Source organism: Podarcis melisellensis, assembly GCF_964234715.1.
Source record: "Podarcis melisellensis genome assembly, chromosome: 5".
Lineage (NCBI taxonomy): Eukaryota > Metazoa > Chordata > Lepidosauria > Squamata > Lacertidae > Podarcis > Podarcis melisellensis.
In genome coordinates, this window is record NC_138537.1 from 81,332,924 (window position 1) to 81,360,481 (window position 27,558).

The 27,558-nt window shown below is 43.7% G+C and overlaps 1 protein-coding gene across 3 annotated transcripts in view; it reads left to right on the plus strand.

Moving 5' to 3' along the window:
• Nucleotides 1–3,820: 3,820 nt before the first annotated feature.
• LOC309371160 (uncharacterized protein) overlaps nt 3,821–27,558 on the plus strand; it is a 44,348-nt gene continuing 20,610 nt past the window's right edge. The window contains exons 1-3 of one of the 3 annotated variants that reach the window (XR_014168834.1): nt 3,821–3,924; nt 4,939–5,027; nt 18,374–18,555. Coding sequence is in view for 1 of the 3 variants with exons in the window: in XM_081913837.1 (XP_081769963.1) it covers nt 3,918–3,924; nt 18,374–18,539; nt 20,132–20,189 (231 nt within the window). In the remaining 2 variants the exon portion in view is untranslated. Of the gene's footprint in view, nt 3,925–4,938; nt 5,028–6,297; nt 6,902–18,373; nt 18,556–20,131; nt 20,190–27,558 lie in introns of those variants that run through there. The other 2 variants (XR_014168835.1, XM_081913837.1) reach the window with 2 other exon arrangements.

Below are 27,558 nucleotides of genomic sequence, written 5' to 3' on the forward strand. Positions count from 1 at the left end.
AATCCACCAACATTTTAGTACAAATGTCTCCTAATAAAATACATTTTGTATGCAGTTTTGACTAATTTATGCAAGCCATTTTCCCTGATATAATGCATTTTGTATACTGTTTTAATGCGGCTTCATGCATATTTCCCCCAAATACAAACGTTTCTTGTACTTTCTGTTTGGTTGGAGAACTGCATCACAAAATTAGGAGCGGTGCAAATTTTAAAGGAGGGCTGGGTTTCAGATCACATACTGTTTTGAAAAGCGCATCGTTTGCATTTCGCAATGAAATGCAAACAAAATTCGTTTTTGCCTCCTTCCTTTGCTGCAGTAGAAAAGCAATGTGCAGGGAAAGGGTTAAACCCTTCCCTTCCACCACTCCCAGAGCAACTTTTCTCTAACAAAATTTTGCCCTAGGGCTTTGCAATGTGTGTTTTCCTGGACTTTGGGGGAAACTGTGTCATGGGCTGTGGGGACGCCGGTGGCGCTGTGGGTTAAACCACAGAGCCCAGGACTTGTAGATCAGAAGGTTGGTGGTTCGAATCCCCGTGATGGGGTGAGCTCCCGTTGTTCAGTCCCTGCTCCTGCCAACCTAGCAGTTTGAAAGCACACCAGTGCGAGTAGATAAATAGGTACCACTCTGGCAGGAAGGTAAACGGCATTTCCGTGCACTGCTCTGGTTCGCTAGAAGCGGCTTAGTCATGCTGGCCACATGACCCGGAAGCTGTACGCTGGCTCCCTCGGCCAATAAAGCGAGATGAGCGCCGCAACCCCAGAGTCGGTCATGACTGGACCTAATGGTCAGGGGTGTCATGGGCTTCTTTCTCCATGGAGACTCTCCTGGCACCAACTCTGTTTGTATTTTGTTTTACAGTGCTGGGTGAGGATCCTTCTTACTTTCCAAGTTTTTAAAATACAGACCACCCCCTGATTTGCACGGGGGTTCCTGGCCCCCGTGTGCGTCGTAAGAGTGTGCATATGGACCCCCACCTGTTATGCCCCATTATACCCCCAATTACACCCTCAGCCCACTCTCTTTCAGGTCCAAAAAGACCCACACATCAGCCGCTGTGTGTCGCTTGAAAGCACACAAAAATGTTCGACGCTCGTAGTTTCTCACAACCATTTAAATTCATGTTGTGATTTTTTAATTATGGCTGCCGGTTTGTACCAATAAAAGATTTTCAGTCCACTTGTTGTTATTTTAATATTGATTTATTGATTTATTATTTGACTTATACACTGCCCTATACCCGGAGGTCTCAGGGCGGTTCACAATAAGACTACGACATATAAAATCAAACCAAAAGCATTAACCCAATAACCCGCCCCCCCCAAAAAGAAAATTCTAAAAGGGTGTTGGTTGTCAATAAGATCAACCAAAGGCCTGGATAAAAAGGAACATTTTTGCTTGGTGCCTAAAGATGTATAATGAAGGCGCCAGGCGAACTTCCCTGGGGAGAGCATTCCACAGACAAGGAGCCACTGCAGAGAAGGCCCTGTTCTTGTCTTGCCAACCTCCGGACTTCTCCAGGAGGAGACACACGAAGGAGGGCCTCAGAAGATGATCTCAGGAACTGGGTAGGTTCATATGGGAAGTGACGGTCCTTGAGGCATTGTGGTCCTGATTTGACTGGGTGAAATGACATGAGAATATTCACCACAAAGGGAGAGACAGAAATGAGAACGACAATAATCAACAACATTAATAGTGGCTGAGAATGCAGGGTATTTCTTATTTTGCTGGGACAGTTTCTTGTTGTAAAGTGAAAGGTCCTGTTGAAGAAAATTCTTGTTTTGTGTATGAGAATGATGACAGGGAGGACATGTCCTTTAGGAAGGGGTATGTATTGCATTGTTACAGTAGACCTCAACTCTTTTGTTTCAGAACACACCAGCATTGCCATTGTTGGCATTTATGAACAAATGATCACTCTGCCGGTGTTCAGGAATCCAACTTTCATCAGGCCCTGAGAGAATTTCCAGGTTAGTGTACTTCTATAGGTTTGTGTGTTTCAAAATGGAAAAATGTGGTAGAAGGAACATAAGCCTCTTTCATTTTAACTCCTGTTTCTGCAGCTTCCCACTTCTGAGAGCTGTTTTTCTTTGGCTTTTAGTCACTTGAAATTCAAATTCTAGCAATGATCTAGTCTGAGGACAAGTTCTGCATGACTTGAAAATTTACATGCCACATTGGCTGGTCCTAATTAGAGTTGGGTCAAAGTTGCTAATAGGATTTATTTGTTTTTGCAAACATTTTTGTTTATGCTGAACAGTTTTTCCCCTTTTGAGGATTCTTTTTTGCATTCCTGACTAAAACGTTATCACCATCGTCATCATCAGCATTGCTAAATTTAGGGTTGCCATATGTCCAGGTTGACAGCAGTGTCCGGGTAGAAATCTGTTAAATGTCTGGGAAAAACTGGATGTATAGCAGCCCAGGTCAATAACTTTGGCCAAAAAGTTGTCTGGATTTTCACTGTTTGAAATATGGCAACCCTAGCTAAATCACTCTTCCTTGGCCTCTCAGTGGTGTCAAACAGTCAAATCCAATTGGCAGTATAATGTCACAACCATACACAATGTCATCCAACCAGGAAGAAGTACGAGCCAGGGCACTGAACTTGGTCCAATGGGAACACAGAGAATGGCTCAAAGGGTGCTTATATGTTTTTACTGCTATCCATAGGGGATTTTTTTTCAGCTGGAGCTCACAAGAACTCATTCCCGGCAGCTCTCAGATGTGCGCCATTGCTGTTCTAAGTTCTGCCAGGAAGAGTTGCTGTGCTCACTAGGACTGACCGCTTGAGCTGTCTTGTTTCTTCGAATAAAGAGTTAACTTCACTGACGCCACGTGAGTTCTTGCTAACCTGCTGCTGACAGGGCTGTGGCTGAGGAGAGTCCAGAGGAAAGAGAGTTTCAGAGGGCTGCATTTGACCCCTAAATCTGAGCTTCCCAACCCCAGAATCTGGTGTTCATCATGTAATGGCAATGGCCAAAGTTCTTCCATCTTGACTTTGTTAAAATGAATTATTCCCCACCAAAATTCGAAAACAAGCCCCCAAGCCCAGTTCTAAAATGTGGATACTGTTGCACCTACAATGATGAGACTGTCATTTTATTATCTCATGCTCCATCATTTTTGTGAGTTTCGTTGTCAATGCAAGTATCCAACCAAGTGGTTTCCAAATGCCCCTTCTAGCTGGCTGTGGTCCCCTGCCCTGTTGTTGCTCCCCTCCCTTTCCCAAAACTTACCTAGCAGTGGCAGGAATAGCAGTATCAGAGAGACTTCCATTCTTCCCTCCTTCCCTGATGTTTGGAATGTTGCTACAACATCAATGCCCCAGGGTGTAAGGAAATACGGAGACACAAGGGACATGAATCCTCAATATGGCCATCAGATACCCAGAAAACAACATCTCCCAGAATCCTCGGTGTCTAGACTGCTGCCATTGCCAAGCGGAAATGGAAGGGGGTTGTGGTATCCACCAGTTGATTACAAGTTACGCTTGAACTTCCTTGGGGTTTGGTCTTTGCTCATAATTAGTTGAGAAGCAAACTTCGACCTCAAACTTTATGATGCCCCCCCCCCAATTTCTGAACTTAGGCACCATGACTAAGGCCACAATAGATACATATAATAGAAACTAGAGCAACTGGCATTTCTTGACTCGATTGATCCTACAAAGAGATTGCTGCTCTTTCTCTGCACAATGGCCACCTTGCCCTGCCTGAGCAGGGGGAAGCATATTGCTGTTGCTAGGCAACCTCAGGACTCATCCTCCAATCATCAACAATGGGAAGTTGCTGGATGCTGTGGGCTCTGCAGTTGCCTAGCAGCAGCAACAACTTGTTTTTCTTCATCCCCTGGACCTGACAGTAGCCAAGAAGATTGAAAGTGCCGGTCTACCAGAGGCGATATCTGTAGCATGCTGGGTAAGTAATGAGAAAGGGGGCAGTGAATGCTCTGAGACGAGTTGGTGCTGCAGAGTGCTCTTTTTAAAAGTAAGGAGGAAGGGGCAGTGGCAACACTGGATCATGCTCAGGAGACGGTGCAGAATAATGGCATGTGGTGTGCAGAGCATCCCTAATGGGTAAGGTTGGACTTGGCACTGTAAAGAATTGCAATTAAGGCATTCAGCTGATCTTTCCCTCCTATCATCTTACAGAACTGACTCCCAGAGTAATTCCTCTATCTTTCTCTTCTCTTCTCTCTCTTTTAAATATAGAAACACAAATAAAACCTTATTCAATCAGGAAAGTATTCAAAACTCATAACAAATAATTGCTGCATGACAAAGTGAAATTGTTCTCCAAAGTGAGTCCCTCAACAGCAGTCTGTCTCCCCTCCTCCAACTTTCTTTCTTTTTTTACAGCCAAATAAAAGGAACAGATGTTAACATACTTCTGCCAAAATTTCCATGAGCCCCATAGGCAGAGGGAGCAACTGAGTTGAGATGTCGCCATGGCAGAGTTTAATTCCAAAACTAATAAACAAACACAGGAAAACAATTAAAAAATGAAGTCCACAGGATGAATGCTGTGAAAATTGGCAGAGGGGATTTTTTTTTACATCTTTTTTTTTTGTTTCAGCAATACCTTCCAAGGTCCTCTCTGTTATAATGCTTTGAAAAGAGAAATAATTATCGCCCCCCCCCCCAATGAAATTCACTCTTACCTTTAGTGGAGATTTATAATTATTTCAAGGTGTTCTTTGCATAGCCAGTGGCTACTCAGCCTGATTGCTATGTTCTACCTCCACTGTTGGAGACTGTATGCTTCTGAATGCCAGTTTCTGGAAACCAGAGAAGGGGGAGCATTCTTGGGCCTAGGTCCTGCTTGTGGGCTCCCCACACACATCTGGTTGGCCACTGTGCAAACAGGAAGCTGGACTAGATGGGCTACTAGCTAGATCCAGCATGACTCTTCTTGACGCTCTTACGTTTTTAGAAATAACAAGGCAGGGCTGGCCCAAGACATTTTAGCACCCGAGGTGGACCAGGGAAGAAGGGGTGAGGGAAGAGCTACATGTGACTCATGTGAGTGAAAAGCTGCATAGAAATATAATAAATGAACATGAATGAATTGGGAACAAGGTGGTGAAGGAAGATTGACCTTGGAATCTGCTACCCCAGTGAATCACGCTGCCTGAGGCAGTTACCTCACCTTGCCTCATAGGTGGGCTGGCCCTTCACCACCCCCTGTCCTCTCTCTGTTGTGTGTGCACATGTGTATGGTGTCTCTAGAATAAAAAGCTGCACAGGATAAAAGCCCCAAATGAATAAATAGAGTGGATGGTGACCATAGCTGTCAACCGTCCCTTATTTGGTGGGAAACTCCCTTATCCCAGCGCCATTTCCTGCTGCTGTCCCAGATTGATGATGTCCCGTAAATTTCCCAGGTTTCAAAGGAAGCAGCTCCTCTCCCTCCCTCCCTGCCGGCCAGGGAGGAGGGAGGCTCCAACTGTGTTGCTTGGCTGCGTTGCTCACCCAATAAGGAGTCTAAGAACGACTGGGGGCTGGAGCTTGCATACCTTGTGCCCGGCCGCGTTGCCTGGGGACTCACCTTTGCTCCGCGCTTCCCAGCGTAGAGGTGACGGTGGTTTTCCTTGCTGCATCCCCTTTGCCGGGTTGCTGCGCTGTGGGAACCACCGCTTGAGGCTTCGTTTGGCTGCTGGCTGGGCTTTCTGCCTTTGGCTTGGAGGGGCTCAGAAGTTAAACATACCTGTGCTCGGAGTCGGATGGATACGTCATTGACGGCCCACTCAGCCTTGCCGGGGAAAAGGTTTGTCTGGAGCAGGGGCACATGGTGGAGGGAAAGGAAAGGCGATCTCGTGGGGGAAAGGAAAGGAGCTGGTAGCTGGTTAACTAAAATGGTGGGTGACGATCTCATGGCGAGGGGGGGAGGCTGTGTGTGTGTGGCTATGCAAACTGATCCCTTATTTTTGAGGCTGCTGGTCCCTTATTTTCAAATCTGTAAGTTGACAGCTATGTTGGTGACCCTTAGAATTGGTGGTGCTACCGGCCACTCCCACCAGGAAGACCTGCTGCTTTACTACAAGAGAAGTGGCCTTCACAGCTAGTAATACTCCTGAAATGTGGCAAAGGACTGTAAGAAGGGCTATGGCAATGAGGGAACTTGCCTCTAATTGCCCCAGGCTGTGCTTTCCAACCTATTCCTAGTCACTCCCTCCCTGTGTTTCCTTCCTTCCTTCCAGCTCTCGGTACAACACACAGCGAATGGAAACCAGTAAACCGTTCCCTTTATGATTTCCTTCTCCATGTCTCTCCCCTGCCCCTCCAACCCCAGGTCACTTTTACTTGCCAAACAGCACCCACTTTCTGTCCAATAGCGCTCTTGAGAGAAAATGGCCAAGTTGACTTGTAGGAAGCAGAACTGACCATCAGACAGTGAGCGAGAATGGTGTTGAGCAAGGAAAGGATGAAGCAGATACAAAACACTGCCCCATGATGCTGCCATTATTTCACATGCATGTGCGCTGAAGATCGGGCATTAAAGTTCATTCCTTCGGCCAGTAAAGGGTTGCAGAAATCAACAAATGAGCCTGTGCAAAAATGAATGTGTTTGGTGCTTGGCGCATTCAAATTGAGATTCCCCTTCCCCTTTATGCAGTCATTCCCCTCCATACCAGCTTCCTCACTTATCCCTTAATTCCTTTTTCTCTTTGCACACACAGACATTTGTGTACACATTTCATTCTCTTTCCTTTTTCTCGATATACACACCCACATTAATCTCTTTACACAATTAATGTTGTAATCTTCCTTTCTGTCCCTTCCAGCATAATCCTATGCATGTTTACTCAGAAGTATGTACTTTTAAGTTCAACGATAATCTCTCCGGAGCAAGAATATATAGTACTGGGGGCAAACAGGGACAGTATCTCACATGTCTTTATTTTATTACATTTACATTCCAGCTAGGGTTAGAGGATAAGCAAACTGCTCAAATTCATACCTCTTGGTCTGGGACATAACTATCATTCAGATATTGCGTTTCTTTAAATTTTACAAAACTGTATTCAGCTTAAATATATATATATATCTCAATGCCAAAATGCATTAGAAGTGTGTATATTAGGATAAAATACATTAAGAAATGCATACGTTGCTATTAAATAGGAAGTTAAATGTGAATTTTCATGTAGGTTTTTCAAGTTAACATATTACCTGGTTAATACAGAAACATGGTAGAATTGATTTATGAATGAATTCATGCAAAACTGACACAGGCTTGAAATAAACTGGTCCATTCATCCCTAATCCTATCTCCCCCCCCCCCAAGAAAGTGGTATACATGATGTGTGCCCCCTTTCCCCAATTTATCCTCAGAACAATGCATTGAGGTAGGTTAGGCTAGGATATATTACATAGACTTGAGGTGGGTGAGTCTCACTATTTAGCCACCATAGCTGAATGGCATGATAGGGAAGGGGCAGAGAAGAGAAACTGGTACCCACTCTTGCCCACAAGTTATGACAGGGCTCCTGAGACTGTGCAGTGGAGGCAGGAGACTGGGGAGTGACCCAGGATAGGGGACCAGTAATTGATGGGGTTTGGCACTGCCTGCAAAGGTGGGGGAGGGAGGGAGAGTTGGGGCAGGGGGAGGGAGGGAGAGTTGGGGCAGTCCGAGACAGAGGGAGGCACACAGGATGTGGCAGAGGAAGAAGGGATGGCTCAGGTGGGGAATGGGTCCGTAGCTTCCCCACTTTTCCCTAGAACCAGGAGGGGCTTGAAACGTGAAGAGCAGTGTCGACTTTTGTGTAGGAGAAGTCTCAGCTTGTGGGGGAAGGTATATAAAGTACATAAGCCGGCAGAGAGGGGAGGTCTCCCTGTTGCTGCATGTACTCCACAGGGTGGAGGACTAAGGGACAGCTGCCTAGTGCCTAAAAGTGCATACCCTCCAATATTTCCATGGACCAGCACAAAGCATTTCTCCAATGAAAATAAGGTAAAGGTAAAGGGACCCCTGACCATTAGATCCAGTCGTGGCCAACTCTGGGGTTGTGGCGCTCATCTCGCTTTATTGGCCAAGGGAGCCGGCGTACAGCTTCCGGGTCATGTGGCCAGCATGACTAAGCCGCTTCTGGCAAACCAGAGCAGTGCACAGAAATGCCGTTTACCTTTCCGCCAGAGTGGTACCTATTTATCTACTTACACTTTGACATACTTTCGGACTGCTAGGTTGGCAGGAGCAGGGACCCAACAATGGGAGCTCACCCCGTTGCGTGGATTCGAACCACCGACCTTCTGATCGGCAAGTCCTAGGCTCTGTGGTTTAACCCACAGCGCCACCCGCGTCCCTCTTAATGAAAATAGGGACATCCTAAGAAATAGTGGGACATTCTGGGATCAAGTCAGAAACTGGCACAGCTTTTCTACATCAGGGACTTCCCGGAGGGGCGGGGTCATGCAAAGTAACACAGGAGTTGCCGCAAGTGCTTCTTTTGTCAATAAAGACTTTGCTATCCTTCCTAAGCTGGGGTGGCTCAGCGCATGCATGGAAACAGTCCGTAATAACCAGTCAAGCTTCCCCACAACACCCACTCAAACGAAAAGAAAGAGAACTATTCATCATCTCTAATGGGAACTGTATAAGTACAGCTTCATTTCATTCACGGATCTGTAGACAAGCCTGGAAATCTAACAATGGCACAGACGGTTCTCGGTGTCTGCAGAGACAGCCTTTACATGCAGACATTTGACGCACTTGAAGGGAGTCTATGCGAGAAATGAAGTGGTTGCGCCCTCGAGCTCTGTGCCCGCTCCTTCCCATTCCCCTCGACACGCACACACCTCAAACCAGATGTTCTCCACCCTCACTGATACCCTTTTTCCTCCCCTTCCCGCAAACTACATCCTGTTTCAGTGTTTACTATCCATATGGGCAAAACACACACACACATAAATACTAGGCATAAATCTTTATATATACAGCATAATATCGAGATCTCTCCAAGGAAGGCATCCTGTTAGCCTCTAAATCTATTTCTTTTAATCTAATCTTCATCTGTAATGGTTTTTCTGGCTGCAACCCGAACGGAAACATCTTGGCAGGTGGGAAAGAATGAAAATATTCGAGGTTTGTTTCGAAAGGTTTTCCCAGGGAAGGCTGGCGTTTCTAGTTTCCACCAGCATGGCAGCACCTGCAAAGCCCATGAAATACGGCAGGCGCCTGGGACTTGACCCCGCGATGCGAGCCAAGAATCATACAGATGGGAACTCACTAAAACCCGAACATAAAGATGTCAGGAGCACCTTAAAACCATTTAAAATGGCAGGATTGAGAGCTGGATTAGATACAATAGCAGGCAATCAGATGGGGGAAGGGACAGCAAGCTTTTTAAAAGCAAAAATGGGGTGTGCAGAAGTAGGGAGATGCACCCTTTTCACCCCCAAGAGAAAATGCATGGAGCTATTTATACCCTATGCATCTGACTGGGTTTTCCCAGCCACTCTGGGTGGCTTACAGCACATAAAAAATTGTAAAACATTAGACATTTAAATTTTTTCAATACAGGGTTGCCTTCAGATGTCTTCTAAAAGTCAGATAGTTGTTTATTTCCTTGACATCTGATCATGTCAGTGGTCAAAAAGAACTATGAAACATTTAGTAGTCAGCACATACTTCACCGCTTCATAGTTCTCCTTCAGTGTACTCGAGTGAGCCAGGGGTATAGAGGCAAACTGGTTGCCGTTGTGTAGCAGAACACATTTCAGTGATCGCTTGCTGCTGTCAATGAATAGTCTCCAATCTTTGGGTTTGTACTGTGGCACTCCAAGCTTGAGCAGAAGCTGCGCAATATCTGCACAGTACACCAAGTCCTTCTCTTCCGAGAAAAAACGGAGGTACTCTTGATGCCTGTTGCGGAAGAAGCTGATGTGAGCACTGTCAGAGAGGAGGTTTTTTCCCCTTCAATCTGGATGCCAACAGTTCGGCAGAGTCCTTTGACAACCTGAGGTCATGAACTAGATCATTCAACTCCTTTTGGGAAAATGGATGTGGAGCATCATCTTCAAGAACCACTTCTTCTTCATGTCCTTCAACACTGGAGGCATCTCCATCACTAATGTCAGGAAGTTCTCCGAAGATTGGCACTGGAATTTCATCACAATGAGCAACAGGATGATGTGCTGATTGAAGATCAGGATACTTTGTGGGGCGGCTGCCCCATTAACTTAGTTTTGATCCCCCAACTTTATGCTTTGCTGCACCAATTTATGGAAGATTTTGAGGTTTTATGACTTCAAACCGATCTCTTTTCGATATAATCACCCAGAACTATCTGAATACTTCTTCTCATTAAAATAATCATTTCCAAACAAAACAATTATTCGACATGGCATTTTACCCCCCCCCCAACTTCTTCTAAAATGCTCCACACAAGCGTACATGTGAACAAAAACGTAAAAAATGGGGGGGGGGGGAAACACATTTGGCCATAGCTCAAAAACTTGACCTGATTGAGCAAAACCAATGTGATTTTGGGATTCAGCGCATCAGATTAGTCCTAAATCAACTGAAAAAAATGCAGACAACAAATTTGTTGTTGACTAGTGTAATTCACTCCCACCAAATGCCAGTGTCACTCCACACAGAGGAAGGTCATGGTGATGGGGTAGATGTAAACATGCTGTTTTCCTCCCCACTTTGCATTAGCTGGATCCATAAGAGAAGCAGCATCTACACATCTGCAAGTATTGGAAAAAATTGTTTAGGGTCTGCATTGGCTCCAAACATCCATTTCCCACGTGTCCCAATGCTCTTACTCAGTGCTTTTTCGGGGGGGCGCAGGGGGAAGCATACCCTTAAACATTTTGTGAATCTAAGTTTGGCCTCATTGAGGGGCAATATTTCAATATGAGTAGGAAAATGAGAGTACCCCTAAACATTTTTTTTGGGGGGGAGCACTGTTCTTTCTGCTTCACAGGGTTGCTCTGAGAAGAAACTAGGTGCACAGGTCAAAAGTAGTTTGCATGCTAACATGCGGCATCAATGGAGCAAGGCAGATCCAGCACCCAGTGGCCTTACTAAATGTTAAATAAGCTACAGTGAAATTGATGTTTCCCATGAATAAGTAATCCTTCATAGAAAAACGGTCCCCCCCCCTGCATTAAAAGCTCTAGCAGGCCAACTCCACCGTTCTCTCCCCGCCATCTAGCACCCTTGACTTCCCATCAATTCTGGAAGTTAGAGAGCAATAGTCCTTGTGGGGCCATTTTGTTGGTTTTTAGTAGTTTTAGTTAAAGAATAAAAGCAGAATTCCCTGGATGACTTGATTCACGTTTGGGGGGACTTGATTCACTTTTTTGTTGAGAGAGACCCACCAGAGATTTAAGATTACAAAACATAGAGCAAAGTAAAGCATGGGAATATAGACTGATAGGGCTTTAAAATATTCCCTTCTAAGTTTCTTCCAAAGTTTTCCACTTCACTTAGCGTGGAAAGAGAAGAACTCTTCAAAGGTCAGATTGGTGTGCTTTTCCATACAGTAGCCAAAAAGACAGGCAGTATAACTTAGTTTCAAAAATGGTAAGAGTTTCTAAATTATTTGCATAGAAACACAAAGATGGCTTGCTAAAACCATGCAGTCTGGGCTTGGAGCAACCAACACAGACAGCCTTACTGGTTGGTTCACATGGTGGGAAAGTGGGAGAACAAAGAGTTTGGAAACTGTTCCTCCCACGGTGAGGGTGTGTGACTTAGCTACGCCTGGCAGGACAACTTACTCTATGGTCTTAACCCCTTCATGCATTAAATAGAAGCAAGCATGTTGGTTATATGATGCCCAAAGAATCCTGGGAACTGTAATTTATTCCTTGCAGCGCTATCAGCACACTTCATAAACTACCATTCCTAGGATTCTTGAGGTCCATGCTTTAAATGCATGGTGTCTATACAGCTTCTTACTAAATGTTTCATAGTTCTTTTTGACCACTGCACATGATCAGTTCTTGATGGGCTGCTTGGAGAAGGGTTGCAAATTTTGATATTTTGGGGAGGGTGGCATTCACCATCTGAATTCATTATCGCAGGGTGTTGTTGGTTAGATTATAATTCAGGGTGTGTGTTCTGTAACTGTACATCCCTTCTTGCTTGATGGTCCCAACTGTATTATAGAGCTCAACCATTCAGAATAAGTTCGGTTTTGCAGCAAAACACATTGGTCCATGAAACATGGATGTTGATTGTCCTCAATATTAAAGATTAACCTTTTTTTATTGAAAAATTGGGCACAATCTAGCTAAAGGGAAGCAATTTCCAGTCTCATTGTTTTCATTGCACGAAATATATGTATTTGCTGAACTTTCCACTTGAAAACATTCAGCCTACATAACTCCAGCAGAATTGTGCCTGGAATTTTCTTTTAAGGTTGGAAAGTTGGGACATAATGTGTTAAATGACGTGTGATGACCGGACATAAAGCAGCATCCCAGTCCAAGGATTTTCAGTCAAGCTTCTCTAATTGCGAGTGACAGAGATAAATTTTGCTGTTGTTCTCCTCTCCGCCACTGAAGCATATTCTCCCTCTAGGTATGAACATTGTGGTCAGTGTCAGAATCATCCACCTCTGCTTGCGAGATGACTTCTAGCTTTCCCTCTGAATCAGGGACACAGCAATTAAGTGGGGAGCTGTGCTAGTTTTCTCGTGGAAATAGAACAGAGCTTTTTACAACCGGCTTTTTGCCGGCATTTATTGCTGTTGTCGTTTAGTCCTTTAGTCGTGTCCGACTCTTCGTGACCCCATGGACCAGAGCACGCCAGGCACTCCTGTCTTCCACTGCCTCCCGCATTTTGGTCAGACTCATGCTGGTAGCTTCAAGAACACTGTCCAACCATCTCGTCCTCTGTCGTCCCCTTCTCCTTGTGCCCTCCATCTTTCCCAGCATCAGGGTCTTTCCCAGGGAGACTTCTCTTCTCAGGAGGTGGCTAAAGTATTGGAGCCTCAGCTTCAGGATCTGTCCTTCCAGTGAGCACTCAGGGCTGATTTCCTTCAGAATGGATAGGTTTGATCTCCTTGCAGTCCATGGGACTCTCAAGAGTTTCCTCCAGGACCATAATTCAAGAGTATCAATTCTTCAGCGATCAGCCTTCTTTATGGTCCAGTTCTCACTTCCATACATCACTACTGGGAAAACCATAGCTTTAACTATACGGACCTTTGTTGGCAAGGTGATGTCTCTCCTTTTTAAGATGCTGTCTCCATGGACAAAGACAACAGGCTGGCATTTATACCAGCATTCTAATATAAGCCTGGTTTGTATGTTCCCTTCAAAGTTTAATCAGAGACAAAGTTCATCTCTCCCCAGCTCACTAAACGAAAAAGGAGATGTCAACACATTGACATGGATGTTCACTTTCTGGTGCACTGCTGGAGAACCTGTGGTCCCCCAGAAGTGTAGGTCATTCAGGACCAGTGTTACTTGGTCCTGGTGGCCTCTCCCAGTCACCAGTCTTGCTGCCGCATTCTGGATAAGTTGTAGTTTCCAAGTCACCTTCAGAGGTAGCCCCTGTTGGAATCAGGCTTCGTCAGAGGAATGTGCCACTCTTCAGGCACCCGGCTGATTTCCTTGTTGACCTCCCCGTCTGCGACTCCCGGCAGGAAACAGGCGAGGTCTCTCTATCGGCGATCCTTCTCAAACGTGAGAAGAACACACCACTCCTTCACTCTCCTCCCTGCTATCCCCAGGGAGGGGAAAGAGACAGACAGAAATGTATTTACATGCCTTTATTTCTGTCTTTTGCAGCAGTACAGAGAAACATGTCTGCACTCTCTTAACATTAACAGCAGAGGGAATAGACTCCACCCATGTACTTCCAGTACAGGTCAGATGACACACTGAGCTAACATCCGGTGCTCAGTACAGTGAATGGACTGCCCCTTTCTTCCCACGGTAACAGTCACAAACATCAACATCCTGTTTGGCTTTCCAGCCAGCTAAAGAAGCTGCTGCTCGCTGCTGCATTGCTCCTTTTTGGTAACAGCCCCATGTAGAGTGCATTGCAGTATTCCAAACTAGAAATAACCATAGCATGTATCAGAGCAAGGATGTGAAGAAGGAGCAGGCAGAAGAGCAGTCAGGCAGAACAAGATGTCGGTACTATACAAAGTCTGGCTGTTGGCCAAGCAAAAAGCCAGGTCTGATTTGGAAGTATTTGTAAGGCCTGGTGAATAAGAACTAATGTAGGGAATACTGCAGTCGGCAGCAGTGTCTGGATGGAAATTGTTAAAAATGTCCAGGAAAATATGGATGTATGGTAGCCCATGCTATTTTTGCTGATTTTCCATAAAAAATAGCTCAAAAATGCAATTATTGGTTTTTTGCAATTTTGCTCAGAAAGCACAAGTCCCTAAACTGTATAGAAACTTCTTCATGTATGCTACTACAGCAGCAAGGACGTTACTCTCCCCAAAATGGAAAGAAGCAGAAGTCCCAGCAAAGGAAGAATGGATACAAAAAACTTATGGAATATGCAGAAGTGGCGAAACTTACCAGAAAAATAAGAAATCAAGATAAACTTTTTTTAATATTAAATAATGGAAATGGTTTACTGAATATTTACAAACAAACTGTAAACAGATAATAACATTGACAAGATTACTGCAATAACCTGTGTTTATAAGAGTACATATTTAAAGTAGGTGAATAAATGAGCAAATTAAGTTAATTTGGATATGCAGAAATATTAAAAATTAATTTAAGGAAACGCAGAAAGAGGGGGAAAGAAGTCAAGTCTTGAAATGTTCAAATGACTGTAAAAGTGAAATGTATGGATCTGAAAAGCATTTTTTTAAAAAAAAGCACAAAAATGTAAAAAAGCTCAACAACTTTGCCAAAGAAAGCTCAACAACTTTTCTGTCCGGATTTTTACTGTTTGAAGCATAGCAACCCTATAATAAGGTGGGATAGAAACACCAAATATAACAGTGTCTTATCCTGTTTGGACATTGATAGCACTAGCTCAGTGGGGCTTTTTTAATATACCAGGGTACACCAGCTTGAATCATAAAACTAGTAAAGGTAGATATACCACTATCAGAATGGATATGGGGAAGCTTTCAGGATCAGTGTATTTGAGCAGGATCCAAAAATAATAATACCTAAGATTTGGGTTATGTACAGGTCAGATATCCCTTTGTTAGTACCAGTAACAAATGGAACTAGAGCTCAGAAAACAAAGAATTAGACTTCAATAACTGAACAAGAGGCAGCATTACCAAGTTCAAAGTTTTTATTTTTTAGGAATATAATCTTATCACATGATCGGTTAAACCACAAAATCCCAATGCTCAGCTACCATTGTTTCAGTACTTTAAATTAGGAACGATTGTTGATATCCAAGTGGGTCATATTCAGAAGTGTGTACAGAGGGGAGTGTGTGTACGAACTTAATAGCATTTAGCTTATTTATTTTTTTGTTGCCATATTGTTAATATTGTTTTATAGATTATAATTTCCTTATTGGTTTGTTAATCATATAATAGGACTTGCACGTTCAGAACTTTAAGCCTCCCCCTTAAATAAATTCAGACAAGACTCAAATTTTGGTTTGGTTTTTGGCAGAATTTAGGCCACAGCTTTATTGATCACAACAAGTGACTGGTTGTATAGGCTCTGGTTCGACTAGCTCCCTGCACTGTTGCAGGTAGCACTGACCCAGGGCACCCGCAGAGGTCAGCCTAGGGTGAACACCTGGATAAGCGGAAAGCCGGGAACAGGCTATCTCTGCCACCCAAATGCCCTCCTGGACTCAGGCATGGGCACAACCCCCTCACAGGGGTTGATCAAACCATCAGGTCCCTGGATTCCTTTAACAGAATACCCCTAACATAGGGATGGCGAGAGCGTTCCTCCCATCCCTATCACATGAACCAGAGCCTATCCGCAACCTTATATGTTGTGATGATTTGCTATGTGGCAGTCAAAACCCAAATGGCACCAGCCAATCAGCCAAGTGGGGAAAATTCCTGCCGTGCCCCTGCCCCAATGACAGACGACACACGATGGCATAGCAAGGTCAAGCGCACAGCTCTAAATATAGGGAGAGGTGGGCGGGTGTTCCGATGCATGCACCGAAAGAGGAAGCTCTGGGTCACGTGCATAGGTATATATAGGTCCCTCAATTCGTTTAGCTTGCATCCCATTGGCCTGATTAAACCCAGCATCAAGGGACCTACCAATTGGGTGTTGTGGCTATCCAATCTTACCCACCCACAACACAGGGTTTGGTTGCCAGGTCTCACCACAACACATGCCCTCTTTAAGGGAGGACCCGATTTATGCTGTAATTACAATCTTTAGCTTGTTTTCTTAGTTGCTGGTTTGCTAACATTGTAACTATTTTACTGGTGATTTATTAATTATATGATTTACGCTGTTCTTATGATCTTCTACTATGTTCTTATAATGTGAACCACCCTGAGATCTTTGCATGAAGGGCAGTATGAAAAGTTAATAAATAATAAATATATATTCAGAAGAGACCAATTGAAATTCATGACTTAAGTTCAGTGATTTTAATGGATGAGTATAAGTAATGCTGGATATCACTCTACATTCAGAAATAAATGCAGAGAGGCATTAGCACTTTCTGAAAAGCTATCATACTAGAGAAAGACAAAGGGCTGCTGTCTAAAATATACAAAATACTGTCGGACCCAACTAATCCAAAAGACTCTGTAAAATGAAACTGGGGAAGATAATTGAATATTGCAATAACGGAAGACAAGTGGAAATATGTATGTGCGAAACAAACAAACATCTGGCAGGTGTTGCATCAATGGAGAATTTCTATAAAATATTGTATAGACAGTATTACAAACCAGTATGAATAGCAAGTATGTCTTCAGATCTGTCAAATAAATGCTGGAGAGTTAACAGAGGAAGAAGCATATTAGCTCACATCTGGCAGGAACGCCCTCAGGTCAAAAAATATTGGTCAGACATCAGAAGCAGTATCAGAGATATAGTGCGATATATGATTCAATTGAATCCCTCAACCATTTTACTGGGAAGGATGAAAGGACAACAGGAAAGAGCATGTTTTGTGTGTTGTAAATATGCGAACTGCAGTCTTTATGTTATTAGGCAAAGAGTGGAAAGAGGCCCTTACCATCTATTGGTCAAGAAAGGACTGACATGTGGAATATCATTTTTTATCAAGAAGATGATGGCCTGGAAATAAATAAATAAATGTGTTGGGAAAGGAAGAAATAAGGAAACTGCTCAGCCCTTTGTACAATTTTGGAATGGAGACTGGCCAACAGAATCCACTCCTGTGGACGACTTTACAATCAGATGTGGAGTGAATATATTTGTAATGATTTAAATATGTGACCTTCTCCCCCCACCCCATCCCAGTCTCTCTTTTGCTGGAGTGGCAAACGAGATATGAAGCCAAGAAATCCGAATCCTTGTATAAATTTTAAATTGGAACCTTTCCTCACTTTCTGTGTAAATAATCTGATACACGTTTCATACTTCTCTCATTTTATTGGGGTGGGTTTGGGGGGGAATCAAATGAACTGCCATATTGGGACTTGGAAGAAGAATACTACCTCTTCTCCCTTCCCTCTGAAGCGGGGATGCGAGGTATTGTTGGACTCCAATTCCCGTTAGGACCCATCAATTTGGCCAATGGCTAGGGATGATGGGAGTCGTTGTCCTGCAACCTCTAGAGGGTTGTAAGTTCCACATCCCTGGTATTCAGTATTTATTTATTTATTTATTTATTTATTTATTTATTTATACCCCACCCATCTGGCTGGGTTTCCCCAGCCACTCTGGGCGACTCCCAACAGAATATCAACAATAAAAGCGATAAAACATCAAACATTAAAAACTTCCCTAAACAGGGCTGCCTTCAGATGTCTTCTAAAAATCAGGTAGTTGTTTATTTCTTTGACATTTAGTGGGAGGGCATTCCACAGGGTGGGCGCCACTACCGAGAAGGCCCTCTGCCTGGTACTGAATATTTATGCCCCCCACCCAAGAGTGCAGCTCTGGAGGTCTCCACTTTACAGTGATCCTCCTCTGTTTAGGGAAGCTTTTAATGTTTAATAGATTATTGTATTTTAATATTTTGTTGGAAGCCACCCAGAGTGGCTGGGGAAACCCATCCAGATGGGCAGGGTATAAATAATATTATTATTATTATTATTATTATTATTATTATTATTATTATTATTATTATCTACTATTACTATTACTATTACTTACATGTTGCATCCAGAGGACCAGGACTCTTAGAAATAAGAACCTGGACTCCAGGACTCTTATGTTTACTAGATGAGCAGGTTTATTTTAGAGCTCCTTGCTTGCTTGCTTACTGTAACATAAAACCTAGTGTTCTTTTTCCCCAGAGTTCCTCCTACCACTGTCTGCTTACTGGAAGTCTGTGGTGGACTGCTTCATCCTAAGCCCAGAAAATCTGGAACCCTGTTCTGGATCATGGAATGGACCTACAATAACCATGTCAACACCTGAAGAAGCCATGTCAGCAAAAAAACCTCCCAGATTCGAACATAGGTAGGCATTTGATGAATCAAGCTGCACTTCAGAAGTCATGGAGAAGGAAAACCCAGGGAATGTGGCTCTCAGGCAGACTTTACACTCAGCTCTTCTCATTTCTATAAATGAAGCACTGAAATACACTTCGACTTTCATCAAGTCAGGAGACCTGGCACATTAAAGATAATGCTAGAGACCCGCTTTCAAACGACAGAAAATAGCTCCAAAGACCAGAGAAGTGGTGAGTGCGTGGAAAGCATCCACGATGATTTCCCACGAGGCGTTTGTGTTTCAATAACAATATTAAAGGATTTGGAAGCAAGTTGGGAAACAACTACTTTTGTTCTGAAGCCATCAATTATGAGTCATACCCTTCATGGAAAGAAAAACAGCCAGATATTCAAACACGAGCAATGTTTTCAAGTAAATACAGAGGCACCAAAAAAAAACAAGAGGAGGAAACCAGGAAGGATCATTGCAGGATTTTAAGATTGTTGTGTGTTTGTTTGGATTTTTTAAAAAAGAAGAAGGCTGGAACAGCTTCCTTTTCAGGCCTAGTAGAGGTAAAACGGTCTGTTTTTGACCCATATGCTGTAGTTTGGCTAAAGAAACAGTACAGGGAGATCCCAGAACTTCTTGGTTCTATTCCTGATGAATTATGTTGTGTGCTGTGTTGTTCCTCAACACATTTCTTCACAGTCACAGTTTGCCTTCTGCGAAACACACACACACACACAGTGCAGTGCCTTGATCTCACCTTCTTTTGTATTGATTAAAATTCAACCTCAGACCATAGCTGTCAACTTACAGATTTGAAAATAAGGGACCAGCAGCCTTGAAAATAAGGGAGCAGCAGCCAAAATAAGGGACCTGCAGCCTCACTTGTTCCAGGCACTCCAGTCTTCCTGTCCTCCTGCAGTCTGGTCAAACTCATGCTGGGTAGCTTCGAGAACACTGTCCAACCAACTTTGTAACCAGAGGTTCAACTGAATAGAATCTGAATCACATGCACCACAAGGCCTATGCAGCCTCAACTTAAGATGGCTCCCTGGCCTGGCTTTGCACTGCAAAGTTTGCAGCAGCACGTGCAACAAAATGGCATCCAGCATTCAAAAAGCCCCTCAGCTTGCATTAACTAGCCACACACAAGGCATGCAAGCTCCACCCCCCCAGTCGTTCTTAGACTTCTTATTGGGTGAGCAACACAGCCAAGCAACACAGTTGGAGCCTCCCTCCTCCCTGGCTGGCAGGGAGGGAGGGAGAGAAGCTGCTTCCTTTGAAATTTAAGGGACATCATTTAAGGGACATTTAAGGGACATCCATCAACAAGGGACAACAGCGGGACATGGTGCTGGAATAAGGGACTGTCCCTTCAAATAAGGGACACTTGACAGCTATGCCTCAGACACCTTAAATGTGGCTAAACCACAAAGCAAAGAAATCTCTTAATCAGTGTGGGTTTGCAATATTGTGATTCAGCTGTTATGTGCCTGGCTTAAATTTTCTATTTACTTGTGGCCTATAGATGTGACCACCCAGCAGCCAACTGCCTCTAGCCCAGTTAAAAGCAGCTGTGCTGTCAATAATCTTCTTCCAAATTTTGCTCTTAGGGACTCAGAGGTTCCATGGAAGCTGACCAGAGCTTGCTCAATGAAAAATTCAGCAACAGTGAGCAAGGTCACTTCCCACTCTGTGGAGTCAAAACATACACCATCATGTGATAGACAACAATCCCATGACTACAGTCATGGAGCAGGAATTCTAACAGGTACAATGACATGGAGGGGAAGCATGGGCATGGGAGGTTGAAGGTTAGTGCAGAGCAGGGCCGCAGAATAGAAAATAGAAGTGGCTTCAGAAATGGGGTTGGAGAGGTGAGCTTAGTTTATATAATAGAACAGGTGATTGATGAACAGAGCAAGCAGGAGTGTAGCCCCTGATGATGATGAAGATGAAGATGATAATGATAGTTAACTTTATACAGAAACAAACCCTCCACATTAAAAAGTGTGAAACCAATACAAGGTTAAAAATAAAACAGCAAGCTACAGCTTCTTTTCCACTACCCTAAGAGAGATGTGCAAGCCTTTAGGTGGAACTTGATGTACTGATATAGAAAGGCTTGCTTTAAAAGAATGAGAAAGGCAACCCTGTGGCAAGTATCTCCTCTTGCTATAAAGTGTAGCTGTGGAAACACATGATGTAATGTCAACACATTGTGTTTCACCCCCTCAATGGCCATTGGCTACTTCTGGAAGTGGGGGAATACACAGTTGCATGTTCCCACACCTATATGCTACAGGGGAATGGTTGTTGATCCAGTCTGCATCCTAACAAGCAGCTCTAGAGAATTCAAGCATTGCCCTAACAACCAGAGGCATAGCAAGGTCAGGTGGTACCAACTGTGATTTTTTTTCTCACGTCCCCTTTTTTTAGGGTACCCCCTTTTTTTAAGGGAGGGTTGGCCACAGAAAAGATACACCTGCAGGTCGCGCAAATCTGACCGACAATCACATAAAATTGTGCCAGAGGGTGCCAGCGCCAACCGCCAATCGTGAAAATCCGACCGACTGCCAATCGCATAAAACCACCCGCCGGGGATGTGAGCGCTACCTGCTGGGGGGGTGAGCGCAGCCTGCCAGGGTATACCAAGCTGATCACCAGGCATATTTGCGCAATCAGAGGGTGGGTTTTTACAATGAAGATCGTGCCAATCACGAAAATGTGCCCGCTGGGTGTGCAAGCACCGCCACGCCGATCCGCCTGGGTGAATTTTGTCACAAACACACAGGCATGACACCCGGGGTGGACCTGCTCACAACACCCTGTTGGGTAGGTTAACAGAGGCTTAAGTTCATTTCCTTTACTATATTTCAAGGTGGACGCCATGGACATTTTGCAGGTACACTCGGAAACATAATTATAAAAACGCACAACTTTCTCCCTCACCCTAAACAGGTAGCATTACAACAAGCAATAGTTAAGGATGCGATGAATAGTGAATTGCAGCATGTTTCCGTCTCATAGGCACTCCAATGTTGGTCCATTCTGTCTTGTTCCATTCTACTATATCCATTTTCTGCAGACTTTGCATGTAAAATATGCACATTTCAACACTTTTAAATGCATTTTTGTGTATCTTTTACATATGACACATATTTTTGTCCTCAGTTTCTGTGCACTGCAAAATCCAGAGAAGTGCGTAATCAGACTGGGAGCGGCATTCCAATTCCACAAGAGAATTTGTGAATATTGGACTGGGCAGATAGATCTCTCCTCTCCCCCCACCCCAAACCCCTAGCAATCGTTCAGTCTAGCTCTAAATGCAGTCTACTCTGTGCTTCTTGCACCTCACCAGCTCCCTCCTAGACCTTGAGGGGAAAGTGTCTACAGTAAAAGAGAGCTCATATGGAAAATGACCAAAATCATTCATGTGTATAGCTGCTGGAAATGTACGAGCAAGTTTGGAATAATGGTGAGCCTGGAAAGGGTTCGACAAAAAAAGATTTTGCCAGATATCTTCACATAAAATTATTCCCTGAGATAGGAATAAAGAAAGATATATATACAACCCATAAAGACATCTGTATTAGTTCTCAGTACCTACACATCTACAAACCTTGTCTGTTTGTCTGCCTTCGCCTCCCCAGCTACTTTATCTCACTCAACTATGGACTCAGCTACATTGGCAAAGAAAAAGTACTTTATATGCGTTGTTTATGCATTCTAACACTGTGACACCAGATGGCATTGTTGAGTTCCGGTTTTGCCAACCCGATTTCTCATACAAAGTTTGTAATTCGTTTAACTGAACAGCCTCTTTGATGTGTCTAGGTGCAGCCTATCTGAAAGTTTAGAGGGAAGATAAGGTGTTTGGGGAACCTACAGTCTTTCCATTAGGAAAGAGCCTTCCACAAAGTTCCTTCCTCCTAAGAACTGCATAAGGAAGAAAACACCTCTTTTCTGCTTCAGTTCAGGTCTAAAGGCAAGCCCACTGAATTTACACTTTCTGAAACAATGCGGGAACAGAAACCAATTCATACCTCTGTATTTTCATTGCAGTTCTTCAGCCCAGTAATAGGTACAGAAATGCATACACTGGTAAAGTGAGTATAAAAATGCACATATTAGTGAAACTAATATTAAAAAATGCATTATATTATGGGAAATTCCTGAGCAAAAATGTCTACATTGGGCACAAGCACATACCAATATGTGTATATTTTTAAAAATTCACGGAAAATACTAGTGGATTTTTCTCGAGGCAGTAGGCATCCCTGATACATCTCCACTGGTGAACAGATGAGATTCTGGAAATCAAGGGGATCTGGTCAATATTAGTCATGAGGCATAGGCAGTGCTTCTAGAAAAAATGTTGCCGGTACTCACCATGAAGTTGTTACAGTAAGTGCCACACCTTTAACCAGTGCTTTTCTTCTAGAAAAAAAAGATGTCGGTTCTGCGTACACTTGAGTACCCCCAGGGCACTGGCCATAGGTAGCCAAGGCAGAGCCAAATGTGTAGGATGAGGGACTAACATCCTCAGGGAGCTCCCAGGGAACTTGGCCATCAAGACAAAATGCAGGGCTGTCACATCATTCACTGGTCAGAGTCAAAGGGAACTGGATGCAAAAAAAGGCAAAAAAGGCAACTGATAAGCTGGCTGGAGGTGGATATAAGAAAACATTGAGACACAAAGGCGTGAGCTAGTATGCCCAAGCAACAATCTATCCCAGGGGTCAACAAACATTTTTAGCAGGGGGCCGGGTTCACTGTCCCTCAGACCTTGTGGGGAGCCGGACTATATATTTTGGGGGGGGGGTATGAATGAATTCTTGTGCCCCACAAATAACCCAGAGATGCATTTTAAATAAAAGCACACATTCTACTCGTGTAAAAACACACTGATTCCCGGACCATACATGGGCCGGATTTAGAAGGCGATTGGGCCAGATCTGGCCCCCGGGCCTTAGTTTGCCTACCGATGAGCTACCCCATATTCAGAGATATTTATGGATCGGCCATTTCGGGAGGCTGTCTGGGATATTTAAGCTGGAGGTGGATAGCCTCAAGTGGTTCACCACAAGGGACACAGTCATGCTGATGGGTCTGGGGATGCTGCTTCAAGGCACAGCAGATCCTAGCAGTCATAATATATACTGGCAGTGGTGGGTTTCTACTACATAGTGGTATTTCCATCAATTAAGTGTTTGAGAGGTTATTGCTTCAAAATATGCAGGTAGCTGCACCATTTCATATTTAGAAAGAAGGTGGCATGTCCTGAGCTAGCAACACACACGCAATAAACCAGCCCCATGCTTATTTGCACTTTAACAGTTGTGACAGAAAGAACCGGAGTAAGTCTTTGTGGCTATTAACTCTGAAGGCTGCTTTAATTTAGAGGCTGCGTTTATTACCCCCAAAGCCCTTAACCAAATGAATTCTTCCCATTATGACAATATAGCAATAAGCCATTTCTGAGCCTGCCATCCCTCTCGAGCTCTTTTCTCTGTCCTTGTTCCATTTAAAATAAAAATGAGAACAAATCTTCAGCAGCACTTAAAACATTTTTCAGCGAAATGACAGGATCATTAGAAAAGTGTCGGGAATCAACACCTTTCGGAGCCTTCCTTTGGTTAACGGTGCCTCGAAAAGTCAAAAAGCAAAAAGAGTGTCTGGCTTAGGAGCTGACCCATTTGTTTTGCCAGTAATTCATTTCATAGTAAACTAGCCCTATTCACTAGTCCATGAACATCACATACATTTACACTCCCATTTTGTGCTGCAGTACATCAATCTGACACCTCCTCTCAGGGGGAAAAGGTCTATGTGCTCTCCAAATGGCTTTTCAAATGAAAAATATGTGCAATAGCCTTTCATCTTAGGACACTTGGGTTCAAAGCCTTGATTAGGTCACCAGCGAAAATGAGTTTCAGGGGTCTCATCCTACCACACCTTCATGAGGAAAAGGAACAACTCAGCAGGGACACTGCTGGAACAAAAGAAAGGGGGGAAGCATGGTAAGGATGCTTAAGTAAAGATGTGCCATTGCCCCTTGAGAAATTCCAGGCTATGACTCTCTCTTGCAAGAAGAGGCAACCAGTGGTCCAAGGGGATAATCTGAAATTCCCAGAAATCCTGATGTGAAATTTCACAGAAGACGTTTTCTCCCTGAGAAAATTTCTGAGGTTTCTCCTCACGCCTTTTGCAGGTTTTGAACCAAATATTCGGAACCATTATTTGTAGCACTACAGAGAGAGAGAGAGAGAGAGAGAGAGAGAGAGAGAGAGAGAGAGAGAGAGAGAGAGAGAGAGAGAGACTCAGAATGATTCTAGGCCTAGGGCACTGTGGAATCAATCAAAATTTTGGCCAGGCTCGAATGGCACCCAGTTCCGCTACTTGTAATAGCAACAGCCTCCCCCCACGAAACCTTAGGAAAAAAGAAATAAGTTGTGCTACAGCAACCACAGCTCACAGTGAGCCCCACACCTGAGAAACTGTTGGAGAGTTTTGTGGAATTATTTGCATAGCGTTCTAGTTGCATAGGCCCTGACCCCAGAACCTAAAGAATTAGCATCTGTGTTGCATAAAAAAAGAACTAATTTAGAGCTTTGCTTGCGGCTAGCCAACTGCCCTTTGTCTTTGCTTCAGAGCTAAAGCAGATGAATAGGTCAGCTACTGTGATTGCAGACCCTTCAAGTGTCCCTATTTCCCAGGGACAGTCACAGATTTACAGAAGGCACCCCAGTTTCTGATCTGATCCCAGAGTGCCCTGCTTTTCCTTAGGATGTCCCTATTTCCATCACAGAAATGTTGGCGGTTATGGTAGGACCTCCCTATTTTCGTTGGAGAAATGTTGGAGTTATGTGATCCCCAAGCCAAGGAGATAAGTAACGATGATGAAGAAGAAGAGTTTGGATTTGATATCCTGCTTTATCACTACCCGAGGGAGTCTCAAAGCTGCTAACATTCTCCTTTCCCTTCCTCACCCACAACAAACACTGTGAGGTGAGTGGGGCTGAGAGAATTCAAAGAAGTGTGACTGGCCCAAGGTCACCCAGCAGCTGCATGTGGAGGAGCGGAGACGCAAACCCGGTTCACCAGAGTTTACCGCTCTTAACCACTACACCACACCAATCTTTAGAAGACATCTGAAGGCAGCCCTGTGTAGGGAAGTTTTTTAAAAAAATGTTTAATGTTTGATTATGTTTCTATATATGTTGGAAGCTGCCCAGAGTGGCTGGGGCAACTCTGTCACGACAACGATGATGGAATAGGATGCCCCTATTTTCATCGGAGAAATGTTGGAAGGTATGTGATTTATCTGCACCCAGTTTATATTATTTCAGACAAGAGGCAATGATGGGTTGAATCTTTGAAATCCTCCCCTTGAAGAAAAGACTGCCTACACATACAATACTAGCATTTCAGGACAAATGCTAGCTTAGAACTTTGTAGACTGAACCAATGCTCCATCAAATCCAGTACTCTGTTTCCAACTGTGCTGAAAATGTTTTCCCAACAATAAGCACCAATCCCTTACTTAAACCTAAGATGACCCTTTCTGTTCTCTGCCTGCATCCTTTTCAACTTGCAGCTCCCTGACCCTGGAATGCCCTTGTACCTGTGTTATGTACTGAGTTGAATAGGATCCAAACTGCAGCAGTCTGATTGGTCCTAGAACAATAGGATTCAGAATGCAGCAGTCTGATTGGTCCTAGAACAATGCAGCAGTATGATTGGTCAGCAGGAGCCACCCAATCCAGCTCCAGATAGAAGTGAATCCACAACCTGATTGGCCTACAGGAGAATTCCAGAATTAGCCAATCACATGCAGCCCATTGTGTAAATAATGTATATAAAGCAGATACTTTGAGGGGACTTCCATTCCCTCCTCACCACTATGAGCTGAATAAAGAGCATGAAATAACTTTGCGACTCTGAGTATACTTCAACCTGATATCGAACACACTTCCTCTGTTACTATGTTCAAGAGCCTCCTTAAGACATTGGTTCACCGTGGCTCTTCTGGACTTGGGTTTCCTTTCTGTTTCCTACAACCCAATTTTGCACTCAATCCTACCACATGGTCAGAATAAGGACCAGTCTTACAATTGGGCAGAGTGAGGCAGTTGCCTTGGGCAGCTGATTCTGAATGTCACTAAAAGGCGGCGCATTGTTGTTCCAGGGAAGGTGCTTGGCTTTTTTTCTACCTCAGTACCGAAATAACTTGGCCAGCCTTGGGGACTATGCACCTTGATTGGGGGAGCAAGCTGTGCCTAGCCATTATAATAATTATAATTATTTCTAATTACCCACCCTGCAGTCTAAGGTTCCAGGGCTGGTTGCAACAATTAAAAAACACCATTAAATGCAATTCAACGCAACATTAAAATTAGTGAAATTAGATGTGTCTTGCTTCTGAGGGCAGAGGACTGACGTCCCCTATATATATAACATCCCGGGTATATATATAGTTTTACAATTTAGAATATTCATTTAAACAACCTTAAAATATCAATGACTCCCCTTCCTCTCTTTCCCTGGTTCATTTTGCATAGCATAAATCCCTGCGTATTTTATATAAACTAAACCATTCAGTATTCCATTATTACTTCCATCAAAACTTATTTACACTGTTGAATTTATCTTAATGCTGCCAAAGTTTTCAAGTGTACACAATTTCCCCCCATATATTCAATAAACATTTTCCAATCTTCTTTAAATGAATGTTGTTCTCGTATTCTATAAGTTAGGTCCTCAGTTTAAGTTGCCATTTTTCTTTGGCTGGGACCTCACTTGTTTTCCGTTTTGGGGCTAACAAAACACGGGTCACCATAGTGGCATACATAAATAATCTTTTTTGACACCTGGGAATTTCCATCTGAATTATCCCCAACAAAAAGGACTCAGCACATTGCCACTCTTCCTAGTACAATTCGAATTGCAATGGGTAATCAATCCCTGAACAGGGCTCCTGGTACCCTTGTAGCTTCATATCTGCCTCATATACTCCTACTATAATGGCATCTGCACA